This window comes from Monopterus albus, unplaced genomic scaffold (assembly GCF_001952655.1).
Source record: "Monopterus albus unplaced genomic scaffold, M_albus_1.0 scaffold9.1, whole genome shotgun sequence".
NCBI classification, from domain to species: Eukaryota; Metazoa; Chordata; class Actinopteri; order Synbranchiformes; family Synbranchidae; genus Monopterus; species Monopterus albus.
In genome coordinates this window covers 1682069-1699845 of record NW_018127889.1, presented here as the reverse complement: position 1 = coordinate 1699845, position 17777 = coordinate 1682069, and the positions used below count along the sequence as shown (strand labels likewise).

Here is a 17777-nt window from a genome sequence, read left to right as displayed (position 1 = left end):
AGGCATAATGGGTTGGATTCAGTCAAAACACACTGTACCACACCTCTCACACCCACACAGACTCATCTTTCTCTGCCTGTTTATTTGTCACTTGTCTTCCTGCGGAACAAGTCCAACCTATTATGTATGCACTGGTAAACCTAGACTCGCTCCCTTTTATTTTTTACCACTCACAATAAACTCTTCTCAACACAATCTTTCTATTAACCTTTTTTTAAACTGTCCATAGTTTCTCTTCAGCCTTTCTAACCTTTGTTGTGCTCCTGTGCTGCTTCTCTCCACCCTCCCTCCTCCTCTTTGAACATCTCCATATGGCCCTGTCAACTTCATTTTCACCTTCGCTTTCTTCATCCTCTACATTGCCATCCATCACCTATCTTATGTATTTATGCCAAGGCTGTGGCTGACGTGGCAATGTCTGTCAACAGAAGTTTAAGTGCCACTCAGGTCCTTTTGGTGCTTTATTTCAATGTGCTCTGCGGAGGACATGTGGAACACAGGAACTATATAGTACAGGTATCTATACAGCTGATAGGAAACATAACAACCCATGAGAATATTCCACAATGTGCTGTATGTCTTTTGTGATTTTCCATTAATCCATGACATCTGAGTCATGATACATTGAGAAGAGGATTATGTTTTCTTTCCAGTAACTGAAAGCGGTGATGACTTGTGCCATAACATACTTTTGAATGGAGAGAATTTTTTTTTTTTTTTTTTTTTTTTTTTTTTTTTTTTTAGAAAAAAATTTGGGCTTCTTGCAAGTTGAATGAATGCAGCCTTGTGTTTTATTTCTAGTTATTTTATTTGTGAGAATCACATTCTGACTTGGAAATTGATGTCTGTAAAGTGCAATTCCCTGGCTGAATAAAATAGTAAAAAACCAGAAGACCTACTCGAACCACTGCCATCAATGAGACCTTCAACCAAGAAGTCTTGAAAGCAGCAAACTACAATCTGAGCTGCATGAAAAAATAAATATTTCTATTTGTGTGTAATGGACAGAGTTTTACTGACCGGATGTTGGCTGATTTAGCCTTCAGGTCGCTCCAGCGTTGGTTCATGTCATCCAGTCTATGTTGGAGGAACACAGCTTCCTCTGAGCTGCCCAAAGCCTTGACCATCTTTGACTTGTTTCCGTCCACACTCTTGTAGATGTCATTGTGGGCATCAATCTCAGCCTGGATGTCCTGCAAATACACAAAGAAGAACTGTCATAAGACACAGCTACTACTAATGTAGTGCTATTCCGTTCCATTTATGTGTGTATGTTCAACACTGTGATGAAGTATGATATTTGTGTACATGTGTCACTGCCCTTAACAAGACATCTATTACACAACCACATCTCAAAGGGTACAGTATGTGTGAGCGTTTCTGTGTGAGGGCTGAACCACAAGGGGGGCTGACGCAAGCAGAGAATCCAGTCAAATGTTTTATTTTTAGATGTGTAAAGCTGCTCCATTTTCCTCTCTCTTGCTCTCTCTCTTCTGGGACGCCCCTCACTTCAACCCATTTCAAATGCAGATAATGAAAAGACTCTAACACCATATGGATGAGGGTAGCACTGCCTGTAGTACAGGACCAGATTGGCAAATGGGGTAAAATTAGCATAGATAAGGGTAATGTAATGAACCTGTAGCCTTCACCAGTACAGTAATAAAAAAAAAAGAAAATTTTGGACATTGTGTGTTAAATGACCCGTCCTCAGCGCCTGAAGTTGTTACTTGTGCATCCTTCTCATTGTGGCATCACACAGATTGGTAATGATGCAATTAGCCAAAACTTTCCTATCTAGGAAATTTACAGTTAATGTTGCTGGACTGTTTTGTTGCCATCTCTGCATTATGAATTAAGTGAGAGTCAGTAAAGCAATGGAAACCTGCTCTAATGGCATTAACATGGTGCTACTGTACACTGACTGTAAAACACTAGTCAAATCACAAACACGCGTCACAAATAGCTACACACGTAATTAGACAACTATGCAACATTGGGAAAATAATATAGAGGAAAACCCCATTATCACACATATTCATCCTACTCACAAGCAAGATATTAAAGCTGTGGGAAAACGCATGAGCAACACACACACAGCAAGTATGTTATGAGATTACAACACATGTGACAACAGATCAGCTACTCTGGAAATTGTGTTCTTAAAAAAAAGAAAACAAAATACAGCCCAGCTACATGCAATATAACAACTTTACCATTTTGTAGCTCTACTGCAATTTATTGAATGCCACTACACATATTACAAAGGCTGGAGCAAATCTCTCCTCTGTGATCTGCAAGGATAATCACTCACTGGCTTTTTGACACAAATCAAATGCCACTTAAAGGTCACAGAAGAGAGGGAGTGAGAGAGGGAGACAGGTAGGAAGAGAGAGAACAAGAGAGACAGACAGTAAGAAGAAGAAAGACAGAAGGACAGACAAAGAGTGAAAGACAGGGTCATTCTACCACACAGCCAGCTGGCTGTGCTTCAAGTCATTACCCAAGTGCTTTCCTTTTCTTTCTCCATAGCACTTTTTCCTCCACTGGAAATAACACTGACTGCACAAATTAGCACATACACAAGATAGAAAGTACAAACTGTGTAGACACACAGAGGCACAAACACACACAAAACACAAAAACATGCAATAAGCTTTTAGTTCCAGGCTAATTATGAAAACATTGAAGACGGTGAAAACAAGTCTGCCATTAAGCAAGCAGGTGATACATGTGTGAGAAGAGCACACACACAAAAGCACAAATACATACGCAATACAAACAATGACTCAATTAAATCACTGCTTCTCAAACTTTCTACCACACACACACCCAGGAACAGATGTGTGTGTGAGTGGGTAGAAAGGTTAATGGGTTCTGCATCTCATGCACGCTGTAATGAATGATGGAGTTTTGTTGGCTGTGGGGTGGTTTAAAAAAACAAAATGTGACGGTCTCTCCCTGGAAGCTGAAGTTCCAGCTACTACTACTCTATGAAAGACGGAAACATTAGACCTCATGAAACTGACCACTTTGGGTCTATAATGACAAACACAAGGGGAGATGGGGAGTGAATGGTGAGTGCATATGTATGCAGCATTCATGTCTGTTTAAAAAAATGTACTCAAAAGTCAGTGAAAGGTCTTTATAATAAAATGGCTCCATAGATGTATACCTGTTCAAAATTTATAAGTAGCTCCTGCAAGTTGAAGTTCAAGCCAATCATGTTGGAGTGTGCGCTGTGACTCCTCCCACTGCCTACATTTTCTCTATTGTCATACAAGTAGAAGGTTGGTAAAGAGTCAGGACAAACGAGCAAGTCCTCCAGTGGTTATGGTCAAAGACTTCAAGGTCAGGGCTTAGATCAACAGTAAATCCAATCAATAGTGAATCTACATTCAAATAATCTTGAATCCAACTAAAGGGAAATCCAGCTCTTAAGAAAAATTCAAACACAAGAGGGACAAATCCAGGTTGCAGTCCCAAAACAGATGATTTACACACTTCACACACCCTTTGGCAGCACCCGTGCCTGAATGGCAGTGTGTGTGCTCGCGCAGTCCCAGCCCATGTTCGTAGCATCCTCTGCAAAAATGCAACCAGGCTGAGGGAGGTGGGGGGGCGACAGCTACCCTGCAGTCATGCTTCAGAGCTGGGACTAGGATTAACAGGACGGTTGGTGCCACTGGAGGTTTGACAAAGTAGTGGCTGGAGGCTGATGGCAGAGCTCTGGCCAGGAATGGAAGACTCAAACTGGGAGGGAAATCCAACAAATCTTGGGTGGAGGTCTGCAACGTGGAGATAACAGTTTGAGAGACCTGAGGGGCATGCAGGCTGGTATAAACCGCCGGGGGGACGAGGACAGGTCTGGGTCTCTCCAACTTTTCTACGCTTCCCTTCCTCCACTTCCCCTCTGGGCATGAAGGAAGCTGTTTACACGATGTCTGGCAGCCCAACCCTGGGCAGACCCAGGGCGTTTGTTCTCAATTAATCAGATAAAAATCGCTTTATCCCTGCCAGTCACTCAACCATACATACTTCAAGCAGAGAGAGACGGGGACACAAAGTGGCACATGGCTTGCCCTCTCGTTCTTCTGAGTAAAGGTAATACAGGCTCAAAGAGACACTGACCTCAGTGTCTGACTTACTACCCACCCCTTGGGTCTCCAGCCCCGCTTTGGTTTCACTCCATCATACCCTCCTAATCACTGCCATGACTGGGATATTTAGTCAAAGGATGCCTTCTTCTTTTTCTGGAGCCACGTGTTGGCAGGGAGCTGCCTAAAAGCTCGGTGTCTTGATCCTGGACAGGGTGTTCGACTCGTTGGCCTTATACAGTTGGAGCTCTGCTGATTACTTCTTTGCCCCTTGAGAAAAAGGGAACGTTGATCTGTTTCCCATCCTGCTCTCTCTCTCCTTTGGGAGAAGGAAAATTCTAAAAAAGTTACCTTTCTTCTTTGGCTCTTTTGTTCTGTCTAGGGTCACACAAAGACCCAGGCTGGTGTCCCATCCCTTGCTCTTCTTCCTCTGTCGCTCTTGTTTTCTCTGTGACCACAAGCCCCAGTGTTTCACACAGCTGTTTATTATTTTAATCAGTATCCTCCCTTTCCCCTCCTCTCTCTACCTCTCACTCTTGCTCTCTCTCCCCTAAACTAACCCAACACACTACACACCCACTTCCTGAGGCCTGTGCAGGCAAAGAGCATGGCAGAAAGAGGAGAGTTTCAGAGAAAAAAGTACAACTTCAGATGAAGTTTAGAACCAATATAAAAATCTGTATTCAGTATGAAGAAAAGTAAGAACGGCTGCAAGATGGAAATGATGAAAGTGGGAAAAGTCGGTACAGTGCAAGACAGAACAAAAAGGAAAAGGATGTGTGAGAGTGTTAAATAAGAAAAGTGAGGATACCAGGCCTAGTGTGCAGAGCTCCACTAGTGGAACTTTTACCTGTCAGGCTGAGAAGTGATGAAAATGTGTGGTACTTTTTTAAAAGAACGGGAAAAAAAAGATGGTAATGGGAGTTTGGGTTGTTGGAGTGCTGAGTGTTAGGACACAACAGAAATAATCTGCTGCACAGAGAAAGCGATTAAGGCATTTTGATCAATGAACACCTTTCCTTGACAACTCCTATTCAGATTTCAGCAGAAAAAAAAAATCTACTGAGCTACTAAAGTCCTTCACAGTTCAGATCCCCCAATTTGAATATCATCTACCTGCATTAAGTGAGTCTTGATACTCCTACTAGAAAACAGTGGAGAAATACTTTCAAGTCTATAAATGGTGGGTTGCAGCCTGTTTGGAGGCTTGGGTACCAGCTGTGGTCTATAGGACTATGTTCAAATGTGCAAGCATTAATATGCACTCCATGTAATAAACCTGTATGTTGAAGTGTTTGTGTTACTGTACTGGTGTGTGAGTATGTGCTGGCATTTTGAACAGCAGGGTAGACATGTGGTGTGCATCAAAGACATGCAAACAGATGGCTGTCAAGTGAGAAAATACAATATAACATTGCATATTCATAAGACAGACTTTGAAGTGTGCTTTGCTAATTGAAAATATATTTACATACTCAAGGTCCTTAAACAGCATTTTTGATGTATACTGACAAATACATAGTGTTTGAGGGCTTTCTGGTGAAGTGGCACATTTGACAAGCCTAGCTAATTCTGAGGTTAAAGAAAAAGAAGAATGAAACAACCATTTTATGTTGGTCATATAAATTTACTCAAAACTAACGCTTGGCAATGTGGTATCTATTATTTTATTTCAAAGTGACCTTGCTGAGGCTCAGAGCCTTAAGAATAAAAAAAAACAGGCACTGTAACTATCCAACTACATATGGCTGGGATTACTTTGCAAACATCCAGAGTAACAGTTTGTCAACTGATTCAAAAAGCTGTTGTTTCTGTCCTCTCCATGCCTGTGGTTGATCTCTCTTTCTGGCTACAGAGTCTACATATCATCTTCATCCACATTGTTCTCATCAGCCTCTAAAATACATGCCCAACACCAAAAACCAGTAAGACACAGCTTGTGACTTGCTAGTCAACACAGCGGAGCATTTAGCAGTAAAAGAGCCAGATATTTCCCAAAGGAGTTGGTGAGGAGCAAAAACAGAGCTAAGAAGAGACTGGATACTGGCCTTATATTTGCTAGATGGTCAGAAACACAACTACAGATGAATGTTAACGTTGCTCTGTGTCTGCTGGGTGTGGAAACAGGCAAATGTTTGCTAAGACATTAACCATGAGAACTCCAGTATAAATGGTGATAATATGTCAGTATTGTGCTTAAAGCTTGATTTGCTTGCTAAATGGCCAAATATGAATTACTGCTGTTTTAGCTTTAGACATCTTCGACAAATATGCAATGTCTTTGTGTAATAGAAATTTATGACAAAGACACCAGAAAGGCCGAGGCTGAGGTACCAGGACTAAAAAAAAGATTTTCCATTCATAAACCTGCAAAATCTATTACATCTTATTAGTCATTTTTCTACTTTATCCCTCATCCTGGCCAGCTGCATAAGGCAATGAGTATTTTATTCTTCTACTAACAAAAGGGAAAAAGAGAGACTACACAAAGAGAACAATTTGGACAAAAGAAGGAGGAAAAAAGGCAAGAAAGGCAGAAGAGCAGGCATACAGAATCTAAAATGTATGATGAGCGCTTCAAACTTGCTAAACCAGTTTGGCTTTAAAAATCCGAATAGAGAGAAGACTGATGAAAAGAAAAATGTGGAAAAGAGCAACAGTGAAAAGCAAGGAGCCAGAAGAAAATCAGTTTGCTGTCTCAGATGATGTCAAGAGGCGGTGCTGTCTAAATAAAGCCAGGCAACTATATCACAAAATCACAGAGCAAAAATGAACAAACACAAACACACAGACAGATACACAAATACACCCACAGCCCTATACTGACAGCGGACCGATCTACCAATAGCAATTCCCCAGCTGAATTATCAAAATTTCATCTAATCCATGCTTCTGCCACTACAGTGAATAGTGTCTGACAACAATCAGTGTAGCTGCAGCATTCCACTATAATCCTCAGCCTCTCAAATAGGCCACATCCAATGACATCACTTCCCGTGCCCCAGGTTATCAGTGATAAACCTCTGCCTGTCGGGTGGGCAGCACCCTTCCGGGGAGATCAGGGCCCTAATGTGTGTGTACACTTGAAAGTCATTAAGTGGAGTTTTACTTTAACCGTCAATGTACTGTAATTATGTTTATTTTCCCCTAAATTTGCTTTGCTTTTGTCAACACAAGGTTACTGTAACCCCCACTTTGGTTTTTGATTAGATGAATAAAACAGCACTGACACAATGGTTCTGTTCAGTTAGAAAATATGCACTCATTTACTCTCCTTTTATATCATGTGTCTCCCAAGAATGAAGGAATGAATTAATACCCAAATAAATAAATAAATATCTGACATACTGTACCTGTTCTGGACTGTGTATGTACAAGTTATGTATACAGTGTATAAACTAGCTGACAGGACAGGATTTTTTACATAAAGCAAGCAATTTGTTTTCTTCATGGTACATGCTCAGTGCTCACACTGCCAGGCAGATGTCCTGTTATCTGACAAAGCTAGTCCATACGACTCTGACGAAGGCCTTACTAATCTACTTTCTGCCTAAATCCGAACAATTAAATGTTCACTTAAGTCCTGATCAAAAGCAAAACAGCATAAAAACAACACAAAAGCCAGGTCAGTGTAATGAAAGTCAGGACTTCATGAAGAGCAACGTCAAAGAAGTGAAACTGTGAACATGCAGAAAGCCACTGTCCTACACTTAATTGACAGTGCTGACATTCAAGAGGACGAATGAAATTAAAGGTCATGCAGATCACTGATGAGTTATTGCAGTGATTAATAACAGACCACAAGTCCCATCGCTGTGATCATAAGTGAGAAAAAAGGACATCCTGGAATTCATATGCAAGCATCTAAACGGGGAAATTGAAATTGATTACAAGCGCTGTGTGTTGTTGTCCAATTGATTCTGGTGAGCCTTTAGTGTTTTTGTGTCTACACAACACTTGGGAGGTGATCCTAAAACTAAAGTAAATCCAGAGGTTCTTTGGTGTTAATCCTTGTGCATGAGATACACAAAGATGACTTTGGGGTTGTGTGTTTATGTACAGTGCCTTGCGAAAGTATTCGGCCCCCTTGAACTTTGCGACCTTTTGCCACATTTCAGGCTTCAAACATAAAGATATAAAACTGTAATTTTTTGTGAAGAATCAACAACAAGTGGGACACAACCATGAAGTGGAACGAAATTTATTGGATATTTCAAACGTTTTTAACAAATAAAAAACTGAAAAATTGGCCGTGCAAAATTATTCAGCCCCCTTAAGTTAATACTTTGTAGCGCCACCTTTTGCTGCGATTACAGCTGTAAGTCACTTGGGGTATGTCTCTATCAGTTTTGCACATCAAGAGACTGAAATTTTTGCCCATTCCGCCTTGCAAAACAGCTCGAGCTCAGTGAGGTTGGATAGAGAGCGTTTGTGAACAGCAGTTTTCAGTTCTTCCCACAGATTCTCGATTGGATTCAGGTCTGGACTTTGACTTGGCCATTCTAACACCTGGATATGTTTATTTGTGAACCATTCCAATGTAGATTTTGCTTTATGTTTTGGATCAGTGTCTTGTTGGAAGACAAATCTCCGTCCCAGTCTCAGGTCTTTTGCAGACACCATCAGGTTTCCTTCCAGAATGGTCCTGTATCTGGCTCCATCCATCTTCCCATCAATTTTAACCATCTCCCCGGTCCCTCCTGAAGAAAAGCAGGCCCAAACCATGATGATGCCACCACCATGTTTGACAGTGGGGATGGTGTGTTCAGGGTGATGAGCTGTGTTGCTTTTACGCCAAACATAACGTTTTGCATTGTTGCCAAAAAGTTCGATTTTGGTTTCATCTGACCAGAGCACCTTCTTCCACATGTTTGGTGTGTCTCCCAGGTGGCTTGTGGCAAACTTTAAACGACACTTTTTATGGATATCTTTAAGAAATGGCTTTCTTCTTGCCACTCTTCCATAAAGGCCAGATTTGTGCAGTATACGACTGATTGTTGTCCTATGGACAGAGTCTCCCACCTCAGCTGTAGATCTCTGCAGTTCATCCAGAGTGATCATGGGCCTCTTGGCTGCATCTCTGATCAGTCTTCTCCTTGTATGAGCTGAAAGTTTAGAGGGACGGCCAGGTCTTGGTAGATTTGCAGTGGTCTGATACTCCTTCCATTTCAATATTATCACTTGCACAGTGCTCCTTGGGATGTTTAAAGCTTGGGAAATCTTTTTGTATCCAAATCCGGCTTTAAACTTCTCCACAACAGTATCTCGGACCTGCCTGGTGTGTTCCTTGTTCTTCATGATGCTCTCTGCGCTTTAAACGGACCTCTGAGACTATCACAGTGCAGGTGCATTTATACGGAGACTTGATTACACACAGGTGGATTCTATTTATCATCATTAGTCATTTAGGTCAACATTGGATCATTCAGAGATCCTCACTGAACTTCTGGAGAGAGTTTGCTGCACTGAAAGTAAAGGGGCTGAATAATTTTGCACGCCCAATTATTCAGTTTTTTATTTGTTAAAAAAGTTTCAAGGGGGCCGAATACTTTCACAAGGCACTGTATGTGCAAGGCAGGTGGGGTCAACACTAAACTCACCAATAAATACACTGTGCTTCTTGTGACTGCTTAACAATAAACAGCCAGAATGATTTTAATACACAATAACCTAATAGGGTTCTGATAAAGCTGAAGGGGAGTGGAAGGAGAACAGACAGGCTGATATCACACTGTTCAAACAACAACCAGAAACACTTGATTACATATTGAATTGTATATGCAACATTTCCTCTAAATCACCTGGGAAGGATAAAAACACAAGAACAAAGCTTTATAATGAGGTAATTACAGAATATAAATACATTTCATGCTTACTGCTGGGGAAAATGTCAGCCGTAAACAGAATCAAAATGGAGGTCTGAATTCATGAACTTAGCATAGTTCAGCTCCAACACCGAGTGGGGTCTCCACTACAACAGGAAATCGTTCATGTCAGCAAAATCAACCTGGTGGACTGGCTGAACTTTAAAGCCAGAAGCCTGCTAAATTCTTATCACCCTGCTCTCCACCCCTGCTCCTCCCTTTTTCCTTTTATCGCTGATCAACTCCATCAGGGCCTCTCTTTCACTCTCTCTCCCCTCCACAAGTACAGTATCTGAAATGCTCTGCCCCTTGGGAACTGAAGACGCTAACTGTGGTGGGTGTCAGTCAGCATACAGCCACAGTACGCCACGTTAGAATTAAAAAAATAAAAAGTCACTGACATGATTGCTTCTGAACCTGCTGTCACCGCCACCATAGGCTGAGACACGAAGACAACTGGTGCATGAGCCCACCACCTGTTGTGTTGGACAGGGAGAAACTGGGCCTCGAAAAGTTAGGTGAATGGACTAATTAGCATGTTACATTAACTAAGTGTTGTTCGTAGCTGTATAAGGCCGGTGAGTGAACAAAAGCCCAGAGGATGATCCTGTGCCATTATGAAGCTGATGCCATCACACATCATAATTAAGACATCGCAGTTGAAGGTTGAGATGGAAACATTTAGAGAGAGATGAGAGAAAAACTAAAACACAAACACACTGAACTATTCACTCTATTACACACATATACAAAGAAAGTCACAGACAGACACCCTCACAGAAAATGACAGGCATTGTGATCATAATATAAAATAGCAGATGGCCACGGTTTGTGGGCTGGCTTGGAGCACAAGACGAGATGAGAGAAAGTGATGGATGAGAGGCAACGATGATGAATTAGCACATGCTTAAGTGAATAAAGTAGAAAAGTACTGAAGAAAAATAAGAAAAAGTGAGTAAGACTGCAGTCATGTCAGTAAAAAAAACAGATGGTATTGCCGAAACAGCCTAAAGAGAGCAACAGTTAAAGATAAATGTACAGAATGTGTTTAGTTAGGGAAAATCTGAAAAAGTTGGGGCGGTATGTAAAATCTAAATTTAAACTGAAAATCATCTGTGTCCTGTATTACACTGAAAAGAATACAGCAGCACATTATTTGATGAGAAACCTCATCAATTTTATTCTTTGTTCAAATTAAAGACACACTTCTGAGATATGTTGTTCAGCTCTAGTGTGACAGTTGCTTTTCTTTTTTCTCTGACACAAATTGCTCAGAGTTCACATTGTTCAGTGGGGGGGTGAAAAGATTCCCAGTTGAAGTGGACCTGCTGGTTGTGGGCAGCTTTGAGTGCACACAAACGAAATAATCTGAGTTTCTGTGCACCCTCAATGCATTCAATCATGATTTTGAAATGAAGTATGGAGGAGATTTACTGCCTCATTACAGTAGGGGAAAAAAAAAATCTATATATCCCACACTCCCCCTGTTGAAACGCAACCCACCTTCCACCCAGCTTTGTCAGTCTAATGACAAATTCTATGTGACTGTAATCAGCCACTCACACTGCAAACAGGGAACAAGCAGCTCTGATTAGTGAGAGATGATGAACATTTCCATGAACCAAAATCCCACAGTGTAAGAGATGGAGTTCCTGTCAGGCCCATAAGGGGCAAACCACTGGGTGGGACTCACAACAGTGCTGCAGATCAGGGGAAGATAAGGTGCTGGAGTTTCCAAACACCGAGCCCTACGCTGTTACAACACAGCCGTGAGACCAAAAAGCAGCACCACATCACCTCAGATTTAATCAACTCTAAAATACTGAGCCGTTTTATTATTAGGGAACATCTTAAAAATTACTCAAAGAAGTTTTGATAAGCCCTGGTGGCACTGAATATCTATTGTCCCCCGAATGTCTGTTGCATGTTGTTTCCCCACTTGGAGTCAATTCTATAAAAAGGCAAAAACATCCTAAAATTTTTTTTTTTTTTTTAAATATTACTTTTACAGCAGCATTATTTGATTTTTGAACCCTTGGGGACTTATGGACATCAAACCAAACTCACAGCAACAGAGCTTTAATATACATTTATTACACTTAGTTATTAACATTTTAGCAAACCTATGCCTAATTATACAACCTATATAAACAAAGCAACACAGGCATCCCATTTGACTCATTATTCTTAAAACTAAATGAATTTGAGTCCAACAGACTGTGTGTGCAGATCCTCCCAAATCCTTGCTCCCTACAAATGGAGGCACAAACACAGGCTCATCAAAAATAATTCAGACAGCTTGACAAGTTGCTGTTTTGTTTGCTACCACTGGTAAAGAAACACAGGACACTGCAGAAACACTAAAGTTTTGATTAAAATAGAATGCATGGTCAATCTGAGGAGGAGCCAGTGAGGAGACTTGATTGTTTAAACTGTTTCTGCAAAAATGTTCATAAGGATCGAAACAGCTGGCAAATCCCTGATGGGCACTGGGTTAATAAATAAAAGGCAGCTGAAGATACAGCTGTATATCACAACTCAGTTTGGTCAGTCCATCAAGTGAAGATTAGCTTTTAACCAGCCAAACTGAGTTGTAAAGGTTTGTTTGCTTCTCACCAGAACCTGCCACATTTTCCCTTCCCCTCAAGTCCTTTGCTGTGATTTATACAAAAGTCAAACCTCTGAGAGACCGGGGAATAAAAAAAAACAAACAAAAAACTAAGGATTCTTTACCAGACACTATTAGACCTATGCCAGGTTGCCAGATAAAAACAAAAGCTGGCAGTGTTTGGTGAATACACAATGAGCCAGAGTTTAGGATACCTGATGGGTGCGTAAGAGTGTGATGAGCTCTTTTTATTGCAGTGCAGTTTTTCTGGTTATACAGCCCTTGTGCTCCCTCCGCTCCCCTGCTTCTCTATCCTACCCCTCATATAAACCTTTCATCCCTTCTCTTAGTCATATTCACCTTCCTCCTATGCACCCCCGCCACCTCCTCCACCATCTCTCGCTTTTAACATCTCTATTTTATCCTACTCATCTTTTTTTGCTCTAGTCTCCTCCTAGTGGGTGAGATATCTAACCTCCACAGGTCGCCCTACCTCTGACTTCACCTCTCTTCCCATCGCCACAACTACTGGGTGACAGCTGACTGCTTCCTTGAAGGTTTCCTGTAGAGGAGCCGTCTCAATATAGCATTGCAGTGTTTTCTGTCTTGCTGTGCTAAATTACTTCACCCATCACTCACACTGGCTGGAACCCCTTTTCTTTCCATCCCACTGCTCATCTCACTTTTCACCTTCATATAGCTCTCATAGCTTATGTTAGTCTTAACATTTGCTTCATGTTGTTATTTTAGACCACAAGTTAGACCACATTCTATTCTTTGATGAAATTCCATTGCGAAATCCAGCATACCCATTCAATTTAGAACAGATTTGACTCAGCAGGGGTGCGTTTTTCCATTACAAGTTTTGAAGAATGTCATCAGCATACAGCGCCACTCTACTCTCTGAAGACAGTTTTGCACAGTGCAGCAACTAAGCGCATGACACAGACTCCAGCACTTAGTTTTTTTTCTTATGGATGAGCTCTGAAACACTTTTTTTCCACTCCGCTGGGCATGAGGTGAAAATGAGAAAATTGAAAGGAGACAGTTTGTCCTCTGGTCCCTATGGTTTCTCTCTCAAAGCTCTTCATCTCTAGAGATATGCGCCTCCTTTTCCTCAGTGACAAAAGCAATGTTCTCTAGTTGTCACCATAAAAATCCTATCTTAAATGAACTTTGCCCATTTTTCTCCCTTCTCAGATCTCAGATGTTCCCTGTTGACTTTCACACAGAGAACACAGGGGAGCAACATCCGCTTAGGTAATATTTGTGTCTTCATGGCCTTATCAGGGATTTCTCCAGGGATCTGATCCAGGTCTAAAACTGGAAATAATTAAGACAGGACAGCACACTCCTCCCGAACTTGCCTGTACCACTGCTCCCTCCAGAGGAGGAATCGGGACTGCCTGAAAGAACCATCTTTCTGTTTTCATTGTGCCCACCTCCACTGGAATTTGAGAGCACTCACCCACACACACCAGCTGCCTCAGGGCTCTACCGTCATGCCGATGTTATGAAATATAGATTTAATGCAGAGATATGTCTGCAGTTGATATGCTTTACCCCTTTACACAGCCCTTTACATTAAATTCCTGCAATTACTCATCACACTAACTACTGAAGCTACACACTGTATTTCCCTATACAACCTGCTCCTGCTATTAATGAGACATATTCTGTTGGATGTTAACTGAGGCGCAAATGGAGCTCTGAAGAAGCTCACTGAGCTGCAATAAATCCTAACGTCATTTCGGTGTCCTGTCTGATGTTCCCTGAAATATTTATCCACCACCTACTGTACTCTAGTCAACACGATGAGAAATAAATAAATAAATTTGTGATGTGGCTCTTTGCAGGTCATTAAGGGGCACTGCGTTTATTGAAGGGTGATGGCTCAAAAAAAAAAAGAGATGCCGAGGCAGGGTATCATTAATTTGACAACCAATCAGTTTTTAGGGTCATTTGTTCAGTGGGACACAACAGCTGAAACAACAAGATGCTATTACAAGTAAATCTCAGTTTAAAAGATGAATAGTGACTTGTAGACAGGCACCCTGTGAAGCCTGACAGGTAATGGCTAATGTTTTTACGGGTTAAATTGTTGTCTCTCAGTTTGGCATCTTTATGTCACTTTGTTTTTTTGTTTTTTTTAATATATAAATTGAACGTAATTCTATTTCTGCTACTCTTTGAAACATAAAGCACATCAGTGTGACACTGTTTTGCCCACTGCCATCAATCCTTTCAATGACACAGCACCTCCAACATACACGCATGCACTCTGAGACAGTTTATCATGTAATGCAGGGATGAGGCTGGGGGTGTTATGACTTGTCATGATAAAACTCAATTATTCTTTCCTATGAAGACTGGGTGAATCTAGGACAAGAAAAGAAATCAGATACATGAATACATTCAACACCCAAATCAGTCAAATGAAAAGCTGGGATGCAAAATGCACATTTCTTGATTCACAGATATTTTTCATTGCTGAGAATATAAGGAATTGTAGGGTTTCAAAAATCCGGTGCATCATTAAGGGGCAGCTGTTCAGAAGCTCCAGGTAAAAAAAAAAAAAACTCATTTAAAAAATAAATAAATTAGAAATACTTAGATATATTGTTCTGGGAAAGCAGGATTTGGTTGCACACCAAAAACATGCTCCTAATGGCACTCTGACAGAAGAAAGGTCACATCACACATTAGGAGGTGCACACATTTTTATGACTGTAGATGAACCAGGCCATGAAATTTTACACTTACGGTAATTTTACTGAATTCATATCAGCAGTTTGAACTGATTTCTGCAACAGCATGTGCTCAATTAGCATTATTTGTTCAGCAGTCATTAATGAGAGCAATTCTGAATCAGTATACAGCATTTCTGAAAAGTTGGTAGGCTGTAAAATGAGATCTCCAGGGGCCACACTTTGTTTGACAAGACCAATTATCTTCTGTTTATTTACACAAAAATTCACGGTGTTACATAAATCTGGTCTGAAGTTACATGCCTTTCGATCAACATCCCACGGATCAAACTATGCAAAAAGTTTGCTCCTTCCTTGGCCCAACAAAGTTTGTGCAGATCCGCTCAGGGCATTATAAGACACCCCTGACAAGCCGACCGAGTGAAAGGGATGAAAGCATAACCCGCTTCACCTTTGCTGCTTCTATACGCATTACACTAAAAAGACCAGACCGTGGGAAACATATGCAATTTGCTTTCAATCAAATGCATGAGAACCTACACTTACAGTACAAATACACGAGGGTAATTCAAATGCTTCTGCAAGAGGGACAGGGGAGGTGTGGAGAGAGACAAAGATCAGAGACAGTGTGTGGCTTGAACAAACTGACATTTCCTTTTCACCTTGATTCAAACAGAGGGAAATAGTTTAGAGCCTATACGAAACTATATACATCCTCCAGTCCTTTCTGTCTGTGCCTCTTCCCTTCCTCAGACTTTGTGACTGATTCAAGAGCAGTGCTGTAGGATGAGTTAGACTTTTAAGAGCAGAGAAAACTCAATTAGTCTAATTAAACAAACAGTCACAAACAAAGAGTGTGCAAAAACAGCTTGAGAGCGAGGCGTGCTTAATAGGAAAACAAAATGTTCATGTGTATATACTGTATGACTGTGTGTGCGCGTGTGTGTGGATTTCTGGTAATATGAGTGAACAAGTGAGGTTCTGAAAATCTGTGGGATGTATATGCCATCTCAAAGAAGTTAATGAACAAACAACACCTGCTTCCATCAGTGAGGAGCAGCAGCACGATGAGTGGGAGGAAAATGAGAGAGATGAGGAGAAAGGGAGAGAAGCGATGCTTGTGTTCATCTGGGCCCCTGCAGTGTCGGCCATGGTTCAGTACCTCAAAAGAAAATGAGACAGGGTAGGCAGGGCAAGAACAGTGGTAAACGCACATGCACACAGACTGGGCCAGCCCTAGAGAGGCTGCAAGACACACTTCTCAAACAGCACTGAAGGAGACACAAATGTTATACAAGTATGTCTTTGACTCAAAGACTCAAAGCCGATAACGAATGCAAATGTTAAACATCATTCTGCATGCGTGGAGGATCTCTGTGAGCCATGCAGGGTCATAAGATGAGCCGGTGACATAACAAAAACATCTGAGAACAAGTAGTTAGTCAGCACTAATGTCACAAGTCTAAATCATCAAACCAGAGACGACGTCAATCTAATTCATGATAAAGTCTTGGAGTCAGCATAATTTCATAGCTTGCACTATCAGAAACTCCTACCCATATTAACAAATAGGGTAAGACAATTTAATAACTGCATTGAATCATCAGAAAACCTACTAACAAACAACTTGGTAGCACAATTAGGTGGCCTGATCTGCATCACCAGAAAGTCCTACCAACAATTTGATAGCTTAAATTATGCAATCTAGTGGCCAAAATCCATCCATGAAGCTTTAAATATTTGATTTGATTTGATTTATTTATTCTTTCAAGCATGTAAAGACAGTTGATATATCAACACACATAATTTTACACATATCCAACAAATGCTAATCCAATATCAATTAGCTTATACCTAGTACATGCTTGAATGGAGTAGGAAGAAGTCAGACTTATTCAGTCCTACCCCATGACATCATCTTACCATCATTGGTTTGCAAGCAGTATCTCTACATAGATAATTCTCTTCTACACCACACAAGTAATATACTAAAGAATTATTACAGAGTGTTAACATTCTTATATCCCACTAAATCAAAAAATTTTAACAATTTAGACTGTATGAAAGCTCCATTGGTGTGATCCCTATACCCCATCTTATGCACAATTCTTATCGCTCTTTTTTGTAATATATACAATGGTTGAAGTGAGCTTTTGTATGTATTTCCCCAGTTTTCAACACCATACTCTAAGTATGGTAAAATCAATGAAGAATACAAAATGCGTAGTGCTTTCCCGTCCAAAATATATCTAACCCTTGCCAATATCGATATATTTTTTGCTATTTTGTGCTGAAAATATCTGATATGAGATTTCCAGGAGAAACAGAACCCTGAGGCACTCCACATACAATATCCAGCTCACTCGATTGGTATTCACCCAACTTCACAAATTGACGCCTCTGTGTCTCTGTGTATTTTTCTAACTTGTCCATTAATAACTCATGATTGATTGTGTCAAATGCTTTTTTTAGGTCAATAAATATTCCCATCGTGTATTTC

The 17777-nt window shown here is 40.8% G+C and overlaps 1 protein-coding gene across 5 annotated transcripts in view; it reads right to left on the bottom strand.

Annotated features, from left to right (window-relative positions):
* The window catches only part of utrn (utrophin), a 160206-nt gene that overhangs the window by 63087 nt on the left and 79342 nt on the right, over positions 1 to 17777 (bottom strand). For all 5 annotated transcript variants that reach the window (XM_020589235.1, XM_020589218.1, XM_020589213.1 and 2 more), the window contains one exon: positions 1021 to 1193. In XM_020589235.1, coding sequence (XP_020444891.1) covers positions 1021 to 1193 — 173 coding nt within the window. The remainder of the gene's footprint in view (positions 1 to 1020; positions 1194 to 17777) is intronic.